The sequence below is a fragment of the Lemur catta genome, chromosome 3 (assembly GCF_020740605.2).
Source record: "Lemur catta isolate mLemCat1 chromosome 3, mLemCat1.pri, whole genome shotgun sequence".
In the NCBI taxonomy this organism is placed as follows: Eukaryota; Metazoa; Chordata; class Mammalia; order Primates; family Lemuridae; genus Lemur; species Lemur catta.
The window spans coordinates 54,050,300-54,070,701 of record NC_059130.1 but is presented as its reverse complement, the minus strand read 5'-3'; the positions used below and the strand labels follow the sequence as shown (position 1 = coordinate 54,070,701).

The window sequence follows — 20,402 nt, the reverse complement described above, 5'->3', positions numbered from 1 at the left end:
TCGCTGGCAAGGAGATGAGAACCAAAATCCTAAGAACAGACAAGCGACAAGCCACTTCAGGGAGAGTAGACAGAGGACAACACAGGGCAAGGACTGTGCCTTAGTCAAGAATACCCAAGAAGGAAGAAAGAGCGCCTGGGAAGGGAACAGAAAAACAGATGGAAAGGTAGGAGAACCAGGAACCCAAGAGAGATGCCACAGGGGGGTGGTCCTTGACAACACGGAAGGCAGCAAAGGCTGAGGAGGAGAATGAGGGGGGATGCGACGTGGAGAGAGAGCTCTATGGTAGGTGTTATAGTCCCTGGGTGCCCGCCCAGCCTGGCACCAAATTCTTGATTGACAGCAAACACATCACCACTGTGCTACCTGGCCTGGACCAGGTGGAGACTGGGGCAACTCTGGTCCCAACAGCCCATGAGTGGGTCACAGGGGCATCTTCAGCAACTCCCCAGAGATGAGCTCAGGCCACAGAGTGGGAAGAAGGGAAAGAAGGACTCATAGACATTCACTCATTCAAGTGGAGTAGGAAAGGAAAAGAGAAATAAGATGATCTGAGAGGTGATCAGAGCAGCTAAGTCATACGCGGCCTCTTCATCATGGAAGAAAGTAAGGCAAAATGAGTAGGGCCGGGCACAGTGGCTCATGCCTGTAATCCTACCACTCTGGGAGGCCAAGGCAGGAAGATCGCTTGAGGCCAGGAGTTCAAGACCAGCCTGAGCAAGAGAGAGACTCCATCACTACAAAAAATAAAAAATTAGCCAGGCATGGTGGTGTGCGCCTACAGTCCCAGCAACTCAGGAGGCTAAGGCAGGAGAATCACTGGAGCCCAGGAGTTGCAGGCTGCAGTGAGCTATGGTGATGCCACTGTATGTTAGCCCAGGCGACAGAGCAAGACCCTGTCTCAAAAAAAAAAAAAAAAAAAGTAAAATAATTAAACATGTATCTAATTTATACAGGAATATTTGGAAAACACAATGGTGGGGAATGATTGAAGGTAATACGACGAGTAGTTCTGCAGAATGTGGGTACTTAAATCAGAGAGATCAGCAATAAATTTCCTTTTATTCTCAAACAAAATGTCAAGATAGCAGATAAGCTATGGAAACCAGAAGGTACAAATTGGATAGTCAGATAATCTGCACGCACACGAACTGGACATTTGCCCAGTGGGCACATCTGGGGCTCAGATCTGTAGACCTGGTTCTATTGCTTTTTTAATACCTTCTGAAAACTTCTAAGAGCAAAAAGTCACATTTTCAACTGTGGAGGGTACTCTTGTGGAAACATTTTCTACAGCATTTTCAGGAAATTATATCATTTTTTTCTTAAAAGTTAAGAGCAGTTACCATAGCAACAATAGTACAGGTCAGAGTTCTAACCCTAACCTCCATAAAGTCAAAGGCCCATTGGAAAATGCTAATGCTGGACAAATTTTAAAAGGGGTCAGGGCAATCTCTTCTCCATCCTGGGGGAGAAGCAATAAGAGAAGTTTTTTCAATCTGCCCAGCCAGCATAGAACATAACCCCACATTGCCTCTCACGAAAATGGCAGGATACAACTAGGCTCAATCCCTCTGGTAGGGCAGACAGCTGTGCTTTTCTAGGGCAATTTGACAGCTTCTGGACATTACTGTGGTAAGTGACAGGGTTTAAGTGATGTGGCCAGCCAGAGTCTTGGGAGGAATGTTGTAACTTCTCAGCTTGTGTCCTGGTTTGTTTGCTAAACCCTGGTGTTTACTATTATCTCTCTGATTTCTGCTTTCACTTTTCCTGAAACTCCAAGACTGGGTTCTTGGAGAGTTCTTACTTGAGAGTTAGCTGAAGTTTCAGACTGAACATCCTGTTCCACAGTGTTAGAAATCGTCCTTCACTAGTGAAGCCAGGTCCAACCCTGGCTGGACCCGCCCCAAGCCAGGACAGCCAGCAGGTGTGCTGCCTTGCTGCCCCTGCCCCTCCACCCAGGCCTGCACTGGCCCCTTCATGCTGCCCCACCGGGTATCACCATTTAAACTGCATTGAGGGTCTTCAAATGAAGACATGATTCTTTTTAAATGATGTGCGTGTCCTATTCATTTAGGCCCTCCGATCTTACATGAGAGATTCAATTGCCTTCAAAGGTAATGAAATAATTTATATAATACTCGAATGGAGAGAGGGGGAGGAAAGGAGAGAGAGAATAGGGGAGGAGGACGGAGAGAAGGGGGAGAGAGAGAGAGAGAGAAAGAGAAAGGAAGGAAGGAGGGAGAGAGAGAGAAATGCATGTAACAAGTTCTGGTCAACAACGGACCACATATATGATGGTGGTTCGATAAGATTATAATACTGTATTTTTATTGTACCTTTTCTATGTTTAGATACATAAATACTTACCACTGTGTCACAATTACCCACAGTATTCAGTACAGTAACATGCTATACAGGTTTGTAATGTAGGGGCAATAGGCTGTCCCATCTAGCCTAGGTGTGCAGCAGGCTACCCCATTTAGGTTTGTGTAAGTACACGCTATGATATTCATGCAACATCAAAATCACCTACGACACATTTCTAAGAATGTATCCCCATTGTTAAGTGACACATGACTGAATACCTGTTGTAGGTCTGTGACAAAATGGCCAATTCAAAGGTAATCTTACCCATCAGGCTGAGGTGATTTCCAGAAAAACCTCCTTTTAAACAAACACTAGGCATTGTTAATATGTGGAAGATACTTTGTTTAGAAACCAAATTTCACCAATACACAGTATCTGTGTGTGAGTTTACTTTGACACTTGCTTAGTACATACTACATATAAAATATCTCAAACATAAATAGCCCTGGGTTTATTTTTTTTTTTCTGCATATGCACAGGACTAGTATTGGGAAGTCATTCATAAATAACAGCAGGGGAAAAAATGTCCCAGAAGGAATGTAGCTAGTTTGCTGGCGTTTATTTGGTGGTTTTGCTCTCACATATGTACTCTCCAAAAAACCAGCCCTGACCTTCTGTGTCAGTTCCTTTAGTGATGATGGGTAAAAGCAAGACACATACCCATCCCCCTACCCCCATCACGGTTGTGTCTATATTTTGATAACTGCGTGGGGGGAGTTGTCCATCTATTAATATTGCAGAAACAGGGAAAGATTACATATAGATAGATAGGTAGGTACTTACATAGAGATCTACAAAATGGTTAATCCCTAAACCACTGAATTCCACAAAGTAAACAAAAAGATGTCAAATCAGATGGCAAAGTCTGAATACTGAAACTCTTGCATTTCATTCTTAGCAAGAAGAGTCTCTTAATGTGTTAGTTTTCTCTAATCACACAGTTAAATCAAGTTTGGATAAAAGAAGTAGTGAATTATAAGCAGAGGACAGGTGAGCTACTTTTGTGAAGGCAGCTGAAAGCCTTGGGGGTAGGGGGTTGACTATGAAAACAGACAAGAACACAAAAGGTCTCTTGGCGGTGGCATTTAGCATGGGGATTAGCACAGCCACATAGAGTGTGATGGCTCCTGAGCTCAGCCCTGCATTTTATAATTACTGACATTTGGTGTGATAATCCTAAACCAAAAAAAGGAAAAGAGAGACACTACCACACACAGACCAATGTTAATACTGCCCCAAAGCCGCAAGGAAGGGAATAAAAAAAGGACTCCCAAGGACTGGAAAGCACTATCACAAGCCTATGCACAAAACCCAAACGCTCACTAAGAAACCTGCTGGCTCATCTAACAGGTTTTGTAGCCCAGAACAAAGTAAAAGCTAAAAGGAAAAGGGAGGCTGTCTGGAAGTATGGAAAAAGCTTGCACTGTAGAATCCAACAGACACAGCTCAGAGGCTGGCTCCACAACTTGCCATCTGGTTGTATAACCTCCCCAAGCCTGAGCGTCCTCTTCTATAAAAACAGTGACCACGAAGCCTCCCTTTGAGGCTGATGATGGGGAATGACAGAGCCAATGCCAGTGCCTGGCAGGTGGCTGGCTCCCAGGAGACAAGCCCGCTCCACCCCTATAGTTGCTGTTACTGTTACTTGGGAGATACAGGAGTTGTTAAGAGGCAAGCAGAACAGTGAGCAGTTTAGATATGTTTCCTTCCTTCTCTTTATCCCAACTGTGGTCTTTCTTGCCCTCAAAAAGAACCAAGAAACGGACGATGTTATGCCACAGTCCTCAGAGAAGGTACAAAGTAAAAGAGTGTGGAGCCACATGTGTGATTAACCACACATCCCATCTGGCTGTGCCTGCCAAAAAGCCTGAAGCCAGATTTCAAACGCAATCCTGCCAACCACATTAACCCATACAGCTCACAAACCACACTCTTCTTTTCACTTTGGTCCTTCTTTTGTATTTCTGCTTACATTGTTGGTATGTCTGTTGCTGGAAACCCATCCCAAATCCTCTTTTGGAATGAGGCAGAGAAGCAAACACATAAAAGTATGGAGGGTTATGAGCTTTCTGATGGGTGAAGTTATTAAACCTGGCCCCTCTCCCATGATAATGGAGCCTCCCAAACCTCACTCCACCCCTACAGCCAGGCACGGGCACGCCCAGAACAGTCGCTCCTTTACTGTCAAAACAAATACATAAATTTAAACGCCCATATCCTTTATATACATATACAACTAACTAGGGACTTATCCTCAGCGGCTTTTCATAATAAGCAAGCAATTAGGCAAGTGGGAAACAGTGAAGATATACCACCACATAAAAGCAGGTCACAAGTAAAAATTAGATGAGAGGAAACAAAATTGTTGCCATTCCAGCAACTAATGAAAGTATGTTACTGTAAACAATCCGCCAAGGCGCTGTAACTCTCTGCAGGAATCAGGAAACACCCTGAGGGATCAAACTCGGGAGGGGATGGGTGCATTTTACTTCAAAGTCAAAGGTCACTAAGAGCTGCTTTGACAGTGATGAAAACAATGACACGGGTCCCCATTTATTCTGAAATAAATCTGATCTCTAGGGGCTGTTTACCATCTTCTGCTCTCCTGCGGCCAGAGAGTCTTTTTCCAGTTTCCTGTTTGCTTCTAAGTCTGTTGTTTCCAAAACCAAGGATTACAAATGAGAGGTGTGTACTCAGATACAAACCACAAGGACAGGTCTCCTCTGACCCCATGAGAAGCCAGCAGGAGGACCAACGGCAAAACAGTGCTTTGGTACAGAGGGTTTTTTTTTTTTTTTATGTTACTGTATCAAGTGTGTTTCTGATACAAACTTTGCTCTGGCCTATAAAATTGTTTATCTCACTTAAGCGTAACTGTTTCCCCAAATCTTGTCAGCCTGCTGTGGTTATTACTTCCAGGTGTATGTAGGCTGTCACCTCCTCCACACAGGAAAATAAGCCACCTCTTCTCAGCTGAAGAACTTTAAGGCCCCTGGGACGTAGAAATTTAGTAAAATTTTAGAGAAGGGATGATGTATAATAGATCTTGATGCTGATCCTGCACCAGTAACAAGTCAAGGGGAAATGGGGTTGATTTAGTGATTCCCTCCCATTTAAGCATGACATTGTGAAAAATAACTACGGTGGTCCCATCATAGTCACAGTCGATTATGGCTTGGAGCCAGCACGGTTATTCTTTTGTTCATGTGTAACAGCCCTTATCATTTCATTTTCTTAAATATTAATATTTACCTTCAATATTTGGTAGAGACTGCACACAGGTTGCCTCTGGCCCTCCTGCTATTAACCCCCAAACAGATCAGCTATTATTCTTAGCATAGACCATATCATGGCATGTCTATAAAAATTAAGCTATCCATTGAGAGAAACAAGTGTTGGCTGAATTTAAGTTGGAGGAGGAGGCAATCTTGGTTTAAAAAGGTGAACTGAACCAAGGTAAACTTTATAGGCTAATGAGAATGTCAGCAGGTTGAATGATTTTTTAAAAAATAGCTTTATGGAGATACAATTCACATACCATGAAATTAACCCATTTAAACTATAACAATTTTTAGTATTTTCACAGGGTTGTGCAACCATCACCACAATTCGATTTTAGAACATTTTTGTCATTCTCCCCTGTCCCCAAAAAACCCACGTAACCATTAGCAGTCAACCTCCATTTCGTCCTTTCACCCTAAGCAACAACTAAAGAAAGCTACTTTCTGTCTCTACAAATTTGGGTATTCTGGACATTTCATATAGATGGAATCATATAATACGTGGTCTTTGTCTTCTTTCACTTAGCACAATATTTTCAAGGTTCATCCACACTGTGGCACATATCAAGTAACATTCCATTGCATGGATATATCATATTTTATTTATCCATTCATCAGATGATGAATATTTGAGTTGTTTCTACTTTTTGACTTATGAAAAATTCTTCCATGAACATTCAGTTTTTGTGTGGACATATGCTTTTGTTTCCCTTAGGTATATACCTAGAAGTGGAATTGCTGTGTCATATGGTTCAAGTGGTTTGCACAGCTTCAGTAATGTATCTCCACGGTCATCTATATTTAATACTTTTCCCCCCACATCTTACCATCCATAAACAAACTCTCTTTAATCCTCTCATTATCCTTGCCCTCGTGGTCTGACATCTCCCTCTACACTCACTCTGTACATGTGAAATACCCCACAGTGAGCGATATTTAATACTTCTTCCCCCACATCTTACCATCCACAAACACACTCTCTTTAATCCTCTCATTATCCTTGCCCTCGTGGTCTGATGTCTCCCTCTACACTCACTCTGTACATGTGAAATACCCCTAGGTCTGCTGTGTGACAGCAACCCAGAGCCAGATGGAATCTCCAAAGATCAGTTATCCCAACATCTTGTTTTCAAACCGGGTTAATCTACAACCATCTAATTCTTAAAGGTCCCCAAAGAAGGAAATAGTGCAATTTCCTTCAGTTGCCTATTCTCAGAAATGCCTCCAAATCACTAGTCCAAGATGATACATGTATTACACAAATATTAGAACAGAATAATCTTCAGGTTTTTAAAGTTTGAAACTATCCTCTGAAGGCCCTCTTTCTTTTCTTCCTCACTACACATGCTATACCCCTGATGCCAGCTAATTTTGTGTCCTCAGTACTGCCGTGTCCTAAAATGAATTCCATTTTGATCTAACACAGTAAATACAAATGTGGGGGAGTTCTGCTGTCACTCCTTGAGCTATTTTGCTTTTGCTTCAGTAGTCTCATTTGAATCTATTTTCAGAGTCAACAACAGTACCGCACAATTTAACATCAAGAATTTTCTGCTGTTGCTGCTTCTGTAATAGCTTGGACTTTCTTTTCCTTCTCAGTTCCTCTGAGAGAAGCATATATAAAATGAGTAATTATTGCTGCTAAAGAATTGCTGGAGTCAGCAACGCTTCATAGGAACTGCATTTCCTCCTCTCCCTCCCACCACAAACTCTCCCCCATAAGTTAAGAATTAAAGACGCATTACTGGGATAAAGAAATCTGACCTGAAATATGAGTTGCGGCAACAATGGCAAGCAACCAAGAGCATTAACAATAATTTCCAATGTAGCTGGAAAGGTTAGATGATCCGTCTTTGAAATGAGCCAACTCTGCACACTTTCACAAGATTAAAATCAGTTTGTTTTTCCTTCTGAAAGCCTCGTGCCTCTCCTATTCCTACTACCCCAAAAAGATGAAGTGGTTGAGGCACACAAATAAGCAATTCTGGAAATTAACTTTCTTGACCAGAAGAAAGCTCAAAGATAAATTCCATTCTGCATTAGTTTTTCTATACTTCACTGTGGTCAGGCCTTATTGTGGTTTCTCTCTCCCTGGAGAGAGAATACCTGAGTGATAACATTTCTGACACACAGAAGCTTAAAAACAGAAAGAATGGTAACTGTGTGTTATCTTGTGGGGAAATCTACTCTCTTAAAGGATGGCCATTCACCCATAATCTAGGCCATTTCTCTCTGAAGGTGATGACGTTCAGCAAATGAGTTCTCTCTGCACCTGTAGTTAGTGTCTGAGTGCTTCAAATGGTGCTGAGCGCAGAGCACTTAGGAACTGTGAGCCTGTGTCATCGTCATCATCCCCATCACCACCAGGACCATCGTCATCTTTGAGAAGCTGCCTGGACGGCGACAAGGCGCTGCCCTTACGGCTTTTCAGGCAAGTTCAAAGCACTGCCCTCCTTATCCCGGACGCTTCCCTGTCCCCTGACTCATCCTGCAGGAGCAAAGAAGAAAGAGGGCCACGGGAGGAAATGGGAAAGACACGTTGCAATTACAGAAGAACAGCATCTTATTTTGTTTTCTCACAGTCATGTTGAAAAGGCGAAATTCTTATCAACACTCTTCCCAATGTGGAGGGCCAGGAAAGGGGAGAGCCAAGCAATCTCCAGAGAGAGAAGCCGACGCTGCTTGGAGAGCAGTCTCTTATATTCAATCCCGCTCTCTCGTATTCACACGTGAGCATCCTTGTGGAACCCCAGAAAATAAGAAAAGAACTTTCTGCTCAGAAAATCATCTTTGCAGACTCAGAGGAATAGGGAGTTGAAAGCCAACACCTGCACCTACCTCTCTGTGTGGCTGGCCGGGCCCCTGGTCCGCGGTGCGGAGGTTCAGGACATGAACCTCCTGCGGCAGCCCAGTCGTGCCTCTGCTGGCACAGCCTGACAGGACGGTGAAGCTCTCCATCAGGGCCTGGACAGGATGGGAGGCATTGACAGGTGACAGTTCACACTGGGCGCCAGGCTCTGGACCTGCCAAGGGAATTGCAAACATGAATCACTCAGAAAGAGTCATTAATTCTGCCTCAGAGGGGGCATTTTGAATGATCAGGGCATTTTGAATGATCAAGCCATCAGAGATGCCTTTCCAGGTAAGCTGTTTCCAGAACCAAATGCCAAAAAAAACTAGACTATTCTTCTAAGAATCCCAATCTCCTAAATTTCTTTTGGATGATTTTGATATGTATTTGATTTTTTTTTTTTTTTTTGAGACAGAGTCTCGCTCTGCTGCCTGGGCTAGAGTGCCGTGACGTCAGCCTAGCTCACAGCAACCTCAAACTCCTGGACTCAGGCTATCCTCCTGCCTCAGCCTCCCAAGTAGCTGGGACTACAAGCATGTGCCACCATGCCTGGCTAATATTTTTCTATATGTATTTTTAGCTATCCAGATCATTTCCTTCTATTTTTAGTAGAGACGGGGTCTCGCTCTTGCTCAGGCTGGTCTCGAACTCCTGACCTCAAGTGATCTTCCAGCCTCGGCCTCCTAGAGTTGCTAGGATTACAGGCGTGAGCCACCACGCCTGGCCACATTTGATTTTTTTAATTCCCTTTTGGACTCACAAGTCATGAATGTGTGCCTCTGGATAGAGAACACCTTCCATTTCACATTTGTGTTTAATTCCTCCTTCCTCTCTTAGGAGAAAATCAGAGATAAATGGAATAAATTGCTTAAAGTCCCAATAATACTATGCATAAATAATATTAAATACCTAAAATTGCAACCTCAAAAAGTATAAGGCATTGTTCCTCCCTTTAAGAGCTTCCCTTTATTAGGCAAAGCAAAATAAACTTAAGAACAAGACAAAGCAAGCTGTAATGAGCAGAAGCAATCAGGGCAGAGGTGTACAGCAAAGTTTGAGCCAGAGGTCAGAAAAATCCTCCAAAAAGAGGTAGGATATGAGCAAAGCCTCAAATAAAAAAGTAGAACCTGGTCATACTTGGTTCCTGCTTCCTCACTCTCCCTCTAATCAACCAAGGCTTAAATTCTAAATCCAGCCATTCCTCTCCATCTCTGCTTCCTTACTGTCCCTGGACAATTATAAATCTTCCTGAAAGGAGTTTCAGGTCTCAAGCTCTCCAAGCCACCTTCCATCCAAGAGAAGCCTAATCTAACCCAGAGGTGCTTAACCGTATGATTGTTCCAAACGCAAACACCTGCCCCCCCCCCAACCTCCGCAGGCATTTCCTGTCCCTTGAGAACTGCTGGCCTACTTAATATGGCACATGAGGCCTTTCTTAATCTAGCCCCTTCCTATCTCTCAACCCTCCCCACTCCAGCAACACCGACTTGCTTACAGGTCTCCAGACATACCATAATGTTTCTCAACTTCATGTCTTTACTCAAGCCTATTTTCTTTACCCAAATTTCTCTTCCACTCTAAACATCCCGAGCTGCGGGAGGCACTCTTTCTCTGTCCTCCCATAATTTCTCTGCCAGTCTCCACTGTTGCATTTACAGCACGATAATCACTCTACACAACTGTCTTTGTCAGTCAAGTGTGACCTCTCTGAGGGCCATGGGTTACTCATCTTTGTATGTCAGCACCCAGCTATAAGTGCCTGGCATATACGAGATGCTCAAAAAATATGTGTTAAATGAACAAGCAAATCATTGCACTTTTAAAAAAAAGTTGCCCCCTTTCTGATTGGTGAGCAGGACATCCTTCCTGGGACTTGGATCTGACTGTCAGGAATAGAGGAAATAGGCTGCTACAGTGATGTGAAGAACTGCCCCTGTATGTGTCAGCCTCATTTCACATTGGCTGGATTGATGGAGAGAGATATCCAGGGGGAGGAGGAACAGGATCCTTACTCTTCACACATTTCTCTGAGCTTGGTGCTACTGTCCCCATTTGATAACTCAGGAGACTGGGTTTAACACACAGTATCCACTAAGTTACAACCTTCCGAATGGAACCCAGATAAAAGGCCTGAATGTACTCTCATTAGTCCTTTCTGACTTCTAAATAAGAAAGGTACTCTCCAGGGTTGCAGCCCAGGTCTATATGCAAACGTGGTTCAGAACCAGCCAGCCCTGCACCTCACTGCTATATCATGAGCAGACACCCTCGCCCTGCCTGGTGGGCCAAGTCTATTTCAGGACTCACAGAAATTATCTAGGCTGATAATAGCTATCTGGTCTGTAATGAGGTATGTGCCTTCTCAAATAATCACTGCCACTCTCTGGACTGTATCTCTGGACCGTGCCCAGCTGCTTTCTGAGAAAGCGTGAGGTGGTGAAAGAAGATGTCCCGGCAGCAGCAACAAGACGTCCTGAACACACATTCCCTGGAGCCCCCGGCGGGGCGCAGGGTGACAGTGTGGGCAGGTGCTCCCTGCTGCCCTCCTCCTGCCCTCCCAGCTGCAGTGGTTTGTCTGGGGCATTTCACACCCCAGAGCTCCAAGAAAGTCTCCTACTCCTACTCAACTCTGGGGACACACACTGAGAAATCCTTCTGAATTGGTTTCAGAGCCTTCTGCCATGAATCTGCAACTATCACAAACACTAAGCACAAACAAAATGCTTTTCAGTTCCACTTTGGTACGTGTGCAAAGCTCTGACTGGGCTGTAGTTCAATCCAAAACCCATCCGTAAAAAGGCCTGCAACCGGCTTAATTTGCTCTCCTCCTCATGATGCCACTGCCCTTCGGGATCTTCCCGAAATCACCAGGCTGCTCATCGCCACACTGGAGCAGGAGCAAAAACTCAACGGAAACAAACCAGAGGATAAGGTACTCCCCACAGGGGGAGGCAATCAGGGCGGGAAGCCCTCAGTGCTCCTTGCCCTAGCGTCTGTGTTCTCTGTCCTGCCAGAGTCCAGGACAGGGCAGACCCCCTCTTTAAGGACTGTAGCTCCTGCCATGGGTTATACAAGTCAGTCTAAGTAGGGGTGGGGAACCCGCAGCCTCGGGGTCACACGTGGCCTTCTGGATCCTTGAGTGCGGCCTTCTGACAGAATCTAACTTTTACAGAGCAAATCCTTTTAATAAAGGGATTCATTCTGTGAAATTTGGATTCCGTCAAGGAGCCACACCTGGGGATCTGGAGGGCCCCATGTGGCCTTGAGGCCACAGGTTCCCCACCTGGCCTGCCTCTGGGTCCCCTTCATGGTCAGGATCCTGAAGTGCAGGGTCAATACTCACTGCCTGGGCTACTGTGCCCACACTTTCTGTGAGAATCAAAAAGCAGACATAGATTTACGGGTAAGACTTATGGTTTTGTAACCTACTTTGAAATGCATCCAAAAAAATAAGATGGATTGATGGAGAGATACTTGATAAAGCAACTATTGCAAAATGTTAATTGTGGAATCTAGATGTTCACTGTACAATGATTTCGACATCTCTGTATGTTGAAATTTTTCATTTAAAAAAAATGTTGTGGGAGAAGGGCAATTTGTATAGAAAATTGAGGTCAGAAATGCCTTAAGAAACCTTCCTCAAGAAATGTACCACACTCACACTGCTGATGAGAGCAAACTGATATAACTTTTCAATGGTATCAAAAAACAAAAAAGAAGAAAAGTATATATCCTTTGACCCAGCAACTTTCCTCTGCAAATTCATCTTGAAGACATACCTGGAAAAGTGTAAAGAGTGCAGAATGTACAAGTGAAAAAAATTAAAACTTAGAGAATAAAAAGAATTCCATGTACAGATGGCCAGCTAAGTATAGAGTAACTGCACATATGATGTAGATTAGGCATCTCCCAAGAGAACAGATGCTGTGTAGGACTAAGGCAAGAGGGGCTTCCCTTGGAGAAAAAGAAGGATCCTTTTGCCAACATAAGAAAGGGGCAATGTGATTTTATGAAATTTTCTTTTATGTATCTTTGAGAGACACTATTCTGCTGCAGCTGCTCCACCCACACCTTCCAGGTAAAATGCCCCCCAGGCCTTCTTGGAGTACTCTATCCTTTCTCCACAAGTTTTCTCAAGCACTTCCATGGGTTCAACCCCCATCTCTTTGCAGAAACTCAGACATTTACAGGTCCGTCTCAGACTACTTTTTCTAAGCCCAAATATTCAAGTGCTCTTCAACATCTCCATTTGTTTGTCTCATGGACACCCAGCCTCAACATGCAGAGCTCAGGATCTTCGTGCCTCAAACCTGTCATTCCTACTTCATTCCCTCCCTCAATAAATGGCACCAGCCTCCACCTACATACACTGGGAAGAAATGTGGAACCTGTCCCAGCATCACCTCTTCCCTCCCCTTATCTGATGGATTCCCTCTCTAGCCTCTCAACTCTGTCCCTTTCTCTCCACCTCCACTGGAACCATCACCTCTCTCGCCCTGACTACTGCAAAAAAACCCCTAATGTTTAGCTCTACCAAAATGTCTTCTACAAAGTAGCCAAAGTGATCTCTTGAAAAACAAAAATCTGATTATGCTTCTCTTTGCTTAAAAAGATGTACTGATCTCCCCGCTGCTCTACAGATGAAGCCCCAAAACCTCACCATGACTTACAAGACCCTTCAAGATCTGATCCTGCTTCCTACTGTGGCCCCATCTCCCATTACCTTGGCACTTTCTCACTGTTTTTTTAGCCATTTTAATGAGGCACAGACCTGCTAGTTGTCTCCCTATATCAATTGTTCTGCTCCTCTCTCCAAATGTTACCCAGGCACACAGCCACTGAGAATGAAAGCTACATTTCCCAAGCCCACTTGCAGCTAGGTATGGTCATGTGACCAAATTCTGGCTAATGTGATATGTACAACTTCCAGGGAATTTCCTTATGAAGGGAAGGAAATGTGTGTGTGTGTGTGTGTGTGCCCGTATACACACACAAACACACACACACACACATACATACATATAACAGCTTCCTCCAGGAACATTTGCCCTACCATTTTGGTCCTGCCCTCTGCCTTGGCAAGACGAACTCCTACTCATTCTTCTGATCACTCAAAGAAGTTCCCTCACCTCTCTCACTCTGTTAGGCATATGTTTTTTCCTACTCTCATAGCACTATTTCTCTTCACAGAACTTCCTGTGATTAGATGTATATAACTACTTTTGCAATTATTGATTTTAATGTCTGCATACTCCCAAACACTGCAAACGCTGAAAGGAATAGAACCCAACCGTTCTGGTTTTTGTTGTACACCTTACCTCAGCACAGGACCTGGCACACAGTAGGCACTCACAAGAGGGGGAAAGAACCATAAGGTGGTCCATGCTTGATGGATTTCATACCTGTAAGACACTACCTGTCCTAGACTTCTTCCTTTCACACTTTAGCTAAGAGTCAAAGCTTCAATCTGTACTAAACGGGGAAAAAATCAACCATGAAATGAAGGAGGTGGCATTTCTGGTTGCTAAGAATCAAGTCCCAGGTGGGGCTTCCCCACCCTCAACTGTCACACAAGGCAGGAAACCCAAACTTGTTTTGGTCCTCTCTTCCCAATCACCCTCTGGCAAGGCCCTTCTCTCCAGGTGGCACATCACGCCCCAACCTCATCCTGCCACCTTCTGGGCCAGGCGTAAGCCCTCCTGCCCCTCTCCCTCAGCCACAACCTGCCCACGAACTGGTCTCTGTCCTTCCTTCTTGGCCTCATAGTGGCTCCTTCTACAACCTGCCCACACAAGGCCAGACCCAGCTCCATGCAGAAAAGCTTCCACCTGGGGACAATAGGATCCACCCCACAGGCTCTACCCCACATGCCTGAGGTCACAAAGTGTCTCCAATTCTCACTTGACCACCATGGGGGTCGAGTGTAGCACCTTCGGGCCACAAACGCTCGGAAACCAGGAAAATATGCTCTGAGACCCCGTCTGACTCATCCGCTCACTTTGTTGGTGGCCTGTGAGCTCTGGAGCTGTTGGCGTAGGACGTCACTGGCAGCCTCAGAAGGCTGGGAGTTGCTCTTGTGGTCACAGCTGAAAACCAACAGCCATTCTCTTCCCTGCAGTCAAGAGATGAGTGAGTGACGTGCTCCGGTGACAATCCTAATCAGCACAGCAAAAGCTACTTGTCCACAGTAAGGATCAGCCAGGCACGGATGATGAGGACAGAAACACTGGCTGAACACAACGACACACATAAACACACACGCCTATTAACTCTGCACCATACCTTATAACTAAAAGGCATGATACAGAAACTTTATCTGAAGCCTTCCAGAAACTCTCTAAAGTGGACACAACAAATATTATTATTCCCACTATATATAAATTGTTATGAGCTGGGTGCGTATGTCAGACAAGTGCTTCCTGGCAGTAATGCACACACAGATGTACCTCCAGAGATATTCCTCCCTGTTGGCTCCCAATCCAGACATTTCTGCTTATTCTGGTAGCCTGGTACATGCCCTGTCCAGGATTCTTTGGGATTAATTCCCAAAGAAATCTAACTTTTCCTTGGTCTCAAAGTGTTAGCTGAGTTTATCCTTCTCTACTGGCTACTTGAGAAATCTGATCTCCTCAAACTCTTACTGGGTATTGCGTTTTGTTTGAACTGTCCTCTTCCCTCCTGACTGAAGTCAGGCTCTGTTGTTCCCTGTTTGCTACACCCTCCTCAGCCACCAGGACAGAGACATGGCCCCTCTTCACCCACAAGATGCTACTTCCATTGACAAAAACATTTACTCACCTGATGACAGCACAGATTCAAGTAAACCCTGTGGTGAGAAACCTACCGGGTGGCCCAGACCAGGGACACACTCACAAGGCCACCACCAAACCAGCCTCCTTCACAAAGCAGGGCCCCCCCCCCACTCGGGTGTTCAGCAGCTGGGCCCCTGGGGCCACACTGTGAAGCATATGGTAGTACCCTGGGCTTGGCTGTGGTCCCCAACCCCAGGGTCCCGGCCCAGTACCAGTCGGTGGCCTGTTAGGAGCTGGGCTGTGAATCATCACCTGAGCTCCACCTCCCCCCTCCCCACCCCATTGACCCTCCTTCTGTGGAAAAATTGTCAGCCGCACAGCTTATCTGGACACATGGGAAACGTTCCTAAGATCCAGCTATAACATCAATGTCTAAATTCCCAGTTCCACTTGAAGAAAAAAAAATGCAAATGGACCCTTTCATTATGCCCTTTAACTGCAACACAGCATTCCGATCTCAGTTATAGAACCCCCACGTCCACGCTGGCCACGGGCCAGCTCCAAGACTTGATAGAATGCAGACAAAGCGTTTGGGAACAGATGCATTTGCTGCACACACTTTAAATTCAACCTATCCCAAAAGAAATTATTAATATCACACCTCATGCAACATGGAATAAAATATTACAGGAGGGGGTCATGTTTGGGGGAAGGTATAATAAGTAATTTTCACATTTAATAAACGTGATCCTCAAGCATTCTAAATACCAATGCATACCAAGTTGACACAAACATCTGGTACCTATTCCACATAATTTCCAGCACTCTGATTCCCCATATCACCCAGGGTACTAATGAGGAGCGTGTGTTCAGTTGTAATAAAAATGGTAAAGATGCAGAGGGAATTAAGGGGTAACATTATAGCCTGGGACCAAGACATCGCAGTAGAGAGATTTTATTCCAGCAACACCATTGGCTAATAAGGGTTTCTGTTATTGTCCCACAGGGAATTCTGCAATGCTGTCAGCTGCATAGAGGGACAAACTCCCACAGACTGTAGGACTGGGCACTGCAGAATCTATTTTGCCCTCAAGCTGAAAATCCCTTCTGCCCCCACGGGATGCAAGAATCTGTAAGAGAGCACCCAGGATGATTTCTCACACAATAGCCCAGTCTGGCTTTAATTGAGCTTTTTGAGAGAGAATGTTACAAACACCAGGATACGATGCAAAAACAAAGCTCCAAGAAAAAACACCTCGAAGGCCCTGAGCTCAAGAGCAAGCCTGGTGTGTACTTAACATGCTCAGTGTTTGTACCATCTCAAATTACAACTCATTGGATCTGCAGCCCTTTGGGGGATGGAGCTGCGGAATGTACCACCATTAAACTCCAAAGGGGGCCCTTCTGCCACAGCCCCCACCTGAGTTTTTCAACCATAGACCTTGGCTTGAGGCTTAAATTTATGGTAAGCCTGGTAAGAAAAAAGGCAGAAGAGTCCTAAAAGCTGTAATTTGGATTTCTCAGGGGGGAAAAAACCTAGATCTTTCTACAGCACAACTCTAGGTATATCTTATCATAGTGTCTTTCATCCTCTAAAAGAATACCTAAATCCAAACCTTCCTCTCCACAAACCAACCCTCTTTCAAGAAGTCAACTGCCAACTGGTTGAGCTAAAAGCCAGTGCATATTTGTATACTGTTGTGTTGAAATCACGGTGCAACCACGTTGAAGAATTTCCTGTGTTCAATTGTGTTTCTGAATGTTCAAAAGGAAACAAAGGGCAGAGCTTCTTTAAAAATCTAAATTCTCAAAGTGTTAGGAAGCGCCAAGCTATAAAGGGCACTCACTCTCCCATCTAAGCAAGATGCCACTACACACCCTGGAGCAACAGAGGAGATTTCTGTGGCTCTGTAAGCAGGTGATGCTGTTTTGTTTTGTATTTTTTCTGACCTAGAGAAGTGGTAGCAGAGAGGACATGTCTCAGCAATCACCACTAGACATAGCAACAGGAGTCCTTGTATTAGAGAAGCCCCAAGTACTGGACCAGGAGATATGGGAGCTGGGTTTTACATCGAGATCTGCTGCTTACCAGTTGTGTGACCTTGTTTTTAAGCTTCCCATAATCCCTCTCCTGTTCTATGACAGGCTTGACTTACAGATCAAATGAGACACTATACGTGAAATTGCTTTACAAACTGCAAGTACTATTAGAGACATAAAGTCCCTTGGGGGGAGGAGAAATAAATGAATGAAAACATTTTCTCCAATTGAAAAATGTTTTCTTTGTGGGCTTTCAGAATGATTAATAAAATATCTAAGATAAGATGTTCTTATACTACTCCCTAGCCATTACTCCCCCAAAATTATTTCTAAGACTTGCACGGGAAGATTTAAAATAAAACTATGTTCAGTATTAGAGTAGATATTTCTGTTCTCTGAGCACATTCTGGAAGGACAACTCCCAAAGGTGAGACTAGTCCCTGTTTTCTGCCCCCAGGGAATTCTAGCAATCCGGAAAGAGTAATTTGGCACCATCCTGGCCAATGTTCTTCTGGTTTACTTTCAATCTGTAAGACAGTGTTGTTCTTCTGACAAGAGCTAAAGGAAACTCAGATGGAAGAGAACACTGGCTACAACATTCATTTATGGGGAAATTCAAACGTATGGGATGTTATTGCCTAAATGGCTCAGTACAGAGACCAAGAACAAATGTAAAGACTTGAAGGATGGAAGAAAACAGAATCTTTTTTTCTCCTACCCTGTGAGTTTGGCAGACACAAATAACCAAAAAAAAAAAAAAAAAGACACGTCTTTATTAAAAGGAAAATTCTTAATTAATCTAAGAGATTGGAAATATTAAACTGAACTTAGCCACGTAATATAAAATTGTGACTTAATTCCTTCTAATGCAATATCTTATGGCAAAGTGAGGCTTGCAGAGCTACAAAGCTGCTCCTCATGAACCCCGAGGGATGACATCACCAAATCTGCTCATCTCTCAGACCTCGACTCACACCTAAGATAATCACTAAACTATTTTTCTTTTATTTTTCCTTTTCTTGTTGTTTTTTTTTTTTTAACATCTAGCAAACGTATGTGGTAAGAAAGAGAAAGATGGGAGAAACAGAGGTAAGAATGTGCACAGAAGCACACCCTGGGCGTGGTGAGATTCTGTGGGGGCTGGTGTGTGGGGGTCCGGGGCGGAGATAAGTGGCAAGACCAGAAGCCGTGAGAGCGCGATGGTCAGGAAGGACGGAAGTGGGAAACCACAACCGCTGGGGGGGTTGAATGGTAGCCTGTAACCACTGGTCCTGATAACAGATAGGAGACAAGAGATTGGAAAATCTACAAAGGTTTGGTTTGGCCATGCAAAATATTACTAATTACAGCCATGTGTACAAACTGGGCCATGAACTGAAACACATTTAAGGAGTTTATGTATTATATATAATCAGGGCACTCAACAATTAGTTGTTAAAGGAATATGAAGGAAATGCTTAACATGAATGCCAAATTACCCAGCTTAATGTATATGTCAAATCCTATTACAAGGCTAAACTATATTTCTTCCTCTTCAGGCTAGCTAGCTCACTGCTCAGGAGCTTGTGTTAGGAGAGAGCTGGCGGTTTGCAGAGGAATCTGTGAGCACCTGGTCACTCGTGTGCCCTTGCTCCTTTCACAGTGAAGCAAACAGGCTCTGGAGAAGCTATGGATGGACCTGGTATTTCCAGAGTTTGTAGCGGTTATGGGCCAAACAGCACCATCGATAGAACCACTTGGTGTAGACTGGGGAACCCTCGGCCCTAGAAAGACAGAAGGATTGTGCCCGGCTAAGTGCCCTGGCCCAGAGTCACATTTTTCTACTGTGCCTGATTAAATTCAGAGGCCACCCCCCCCCCCCCCCCCCCGCTTAAACCTGTTACACCTATTATACTTTTCCTTTATAGAAAATATGAGCTTTTATAGACCTATTGTTTCATTTATTTGGGCATGTGTTCGTGTGTCCTCTACTTAGCTGGAAACTCCATGAGGGAAAGGACCATGTTTCTTTTGCTTATCTTCTACCCTAGTGCTTGACACAGTGGCTGGCATGCAGCAGGTGGCAGGTGTTCATAAATGCGTGCTGAGTGATGAATACATTAGGCCAACAACCGAACTCTCAAGCTGCTAATTCTCTATGGAGCCAGTCTCCCAGGTTTGTATCTCAGCCCTGCCACATTTTAGCTTTTTTTTTTGTAACCTAGGGCAGTTACTTAACCATTCCATCTCTCTATTTCTTCATCAATACAATGGAGATAATAACAGCATCTGCTCAATAGAACTGTTCATAGGATCAACTCATTTTTATTATATTGCTATAATTATTACCATCTCCCTAATTATGGGATGTGTTCTTGTAAAAAAAATGCAAAAAAGATACCAAAGAATCTAGGTATAGGAAACTACTTCATTTGAGTGCCAAACCTAGTTCTGAACTTTCTAACAGCCAAGATAAAGAGAAAATATGATTCTTACATAGATCTCATAAAAAGTAAACAAATAAGCTCTTTGGACAAGAGAATACTTTTCCAAGGTCTCAATTTAAGAGGGTATAATAATGCAAGGATTGGCCAGTTCAAGAATCATTTTACAGAAAGTATAGGTACATCACTCTGATTATATGATCTCATTAAAAGTAGAAGGAATACTCTCTTACAGTGAATTTTATTCAGGGTTCCAGGCAAATCTATTTCATATGCACAAAACTCCCTTTCTACAATTGGGAGAATTTCAGTTTTTAACTTTTTAAGCCAATAATTTGCACTAACGTAGGAACAAAGGCAAGAAGCAAACTGGCAGTTTGCTAAAAGCATTTGCGGGATTTTGTGATCTTGATTTTCAAAAATATGCCATGACACATCAAAAAGTTTGGATTTTGCTGTGTTGGGTCAATAGCAACTCCTGAAAGGATAAAATGTGAACAGAGGTATCAGTTTAATAAAAGGCTAAGAGGGAGGGGTGTGAGTCAATCAAATGGTGTTTAATCTAAGGACAAACATAAGTTATTGTGTTGCTGTTTAATAAACTCTCCCCATTGCATCTCAAACTTTTGGCTAAGATCCAGCACAATAAACTCTCCCCCAAAATTTTAAACTGGGATAAATGAGA

At 43.9% G+C, this 20,402-nt stretch overlaps 1 protein-coding gene across 3 annotated transcripts in view; it reads right to left on the bottom strand.

Moving 5' to 3' along the window:
- TGFBR3 (transforming growth factor beta receptor 3) overlaps positions 1 to 20,402 on the bottom strand; it is a 286,700-nt gene that overhangs the window by 207,413 nt on the left and 58,885 nt on the right. For all 3 annotated transcript variants that reach the window (XM_045547542.1, XM_045547545.1, XM_045547544.1), the window contains exon 3: positions 8,490 to 8,674. In XM_045547542.1, coding sequence (XP_045403498.1) covers positions 8,490 to 8,674 — 185 coding nt within the window. The remainder of the gene's footprint in view (positions 1 to 8,489; positions 8,675 to 20,402) is intronic.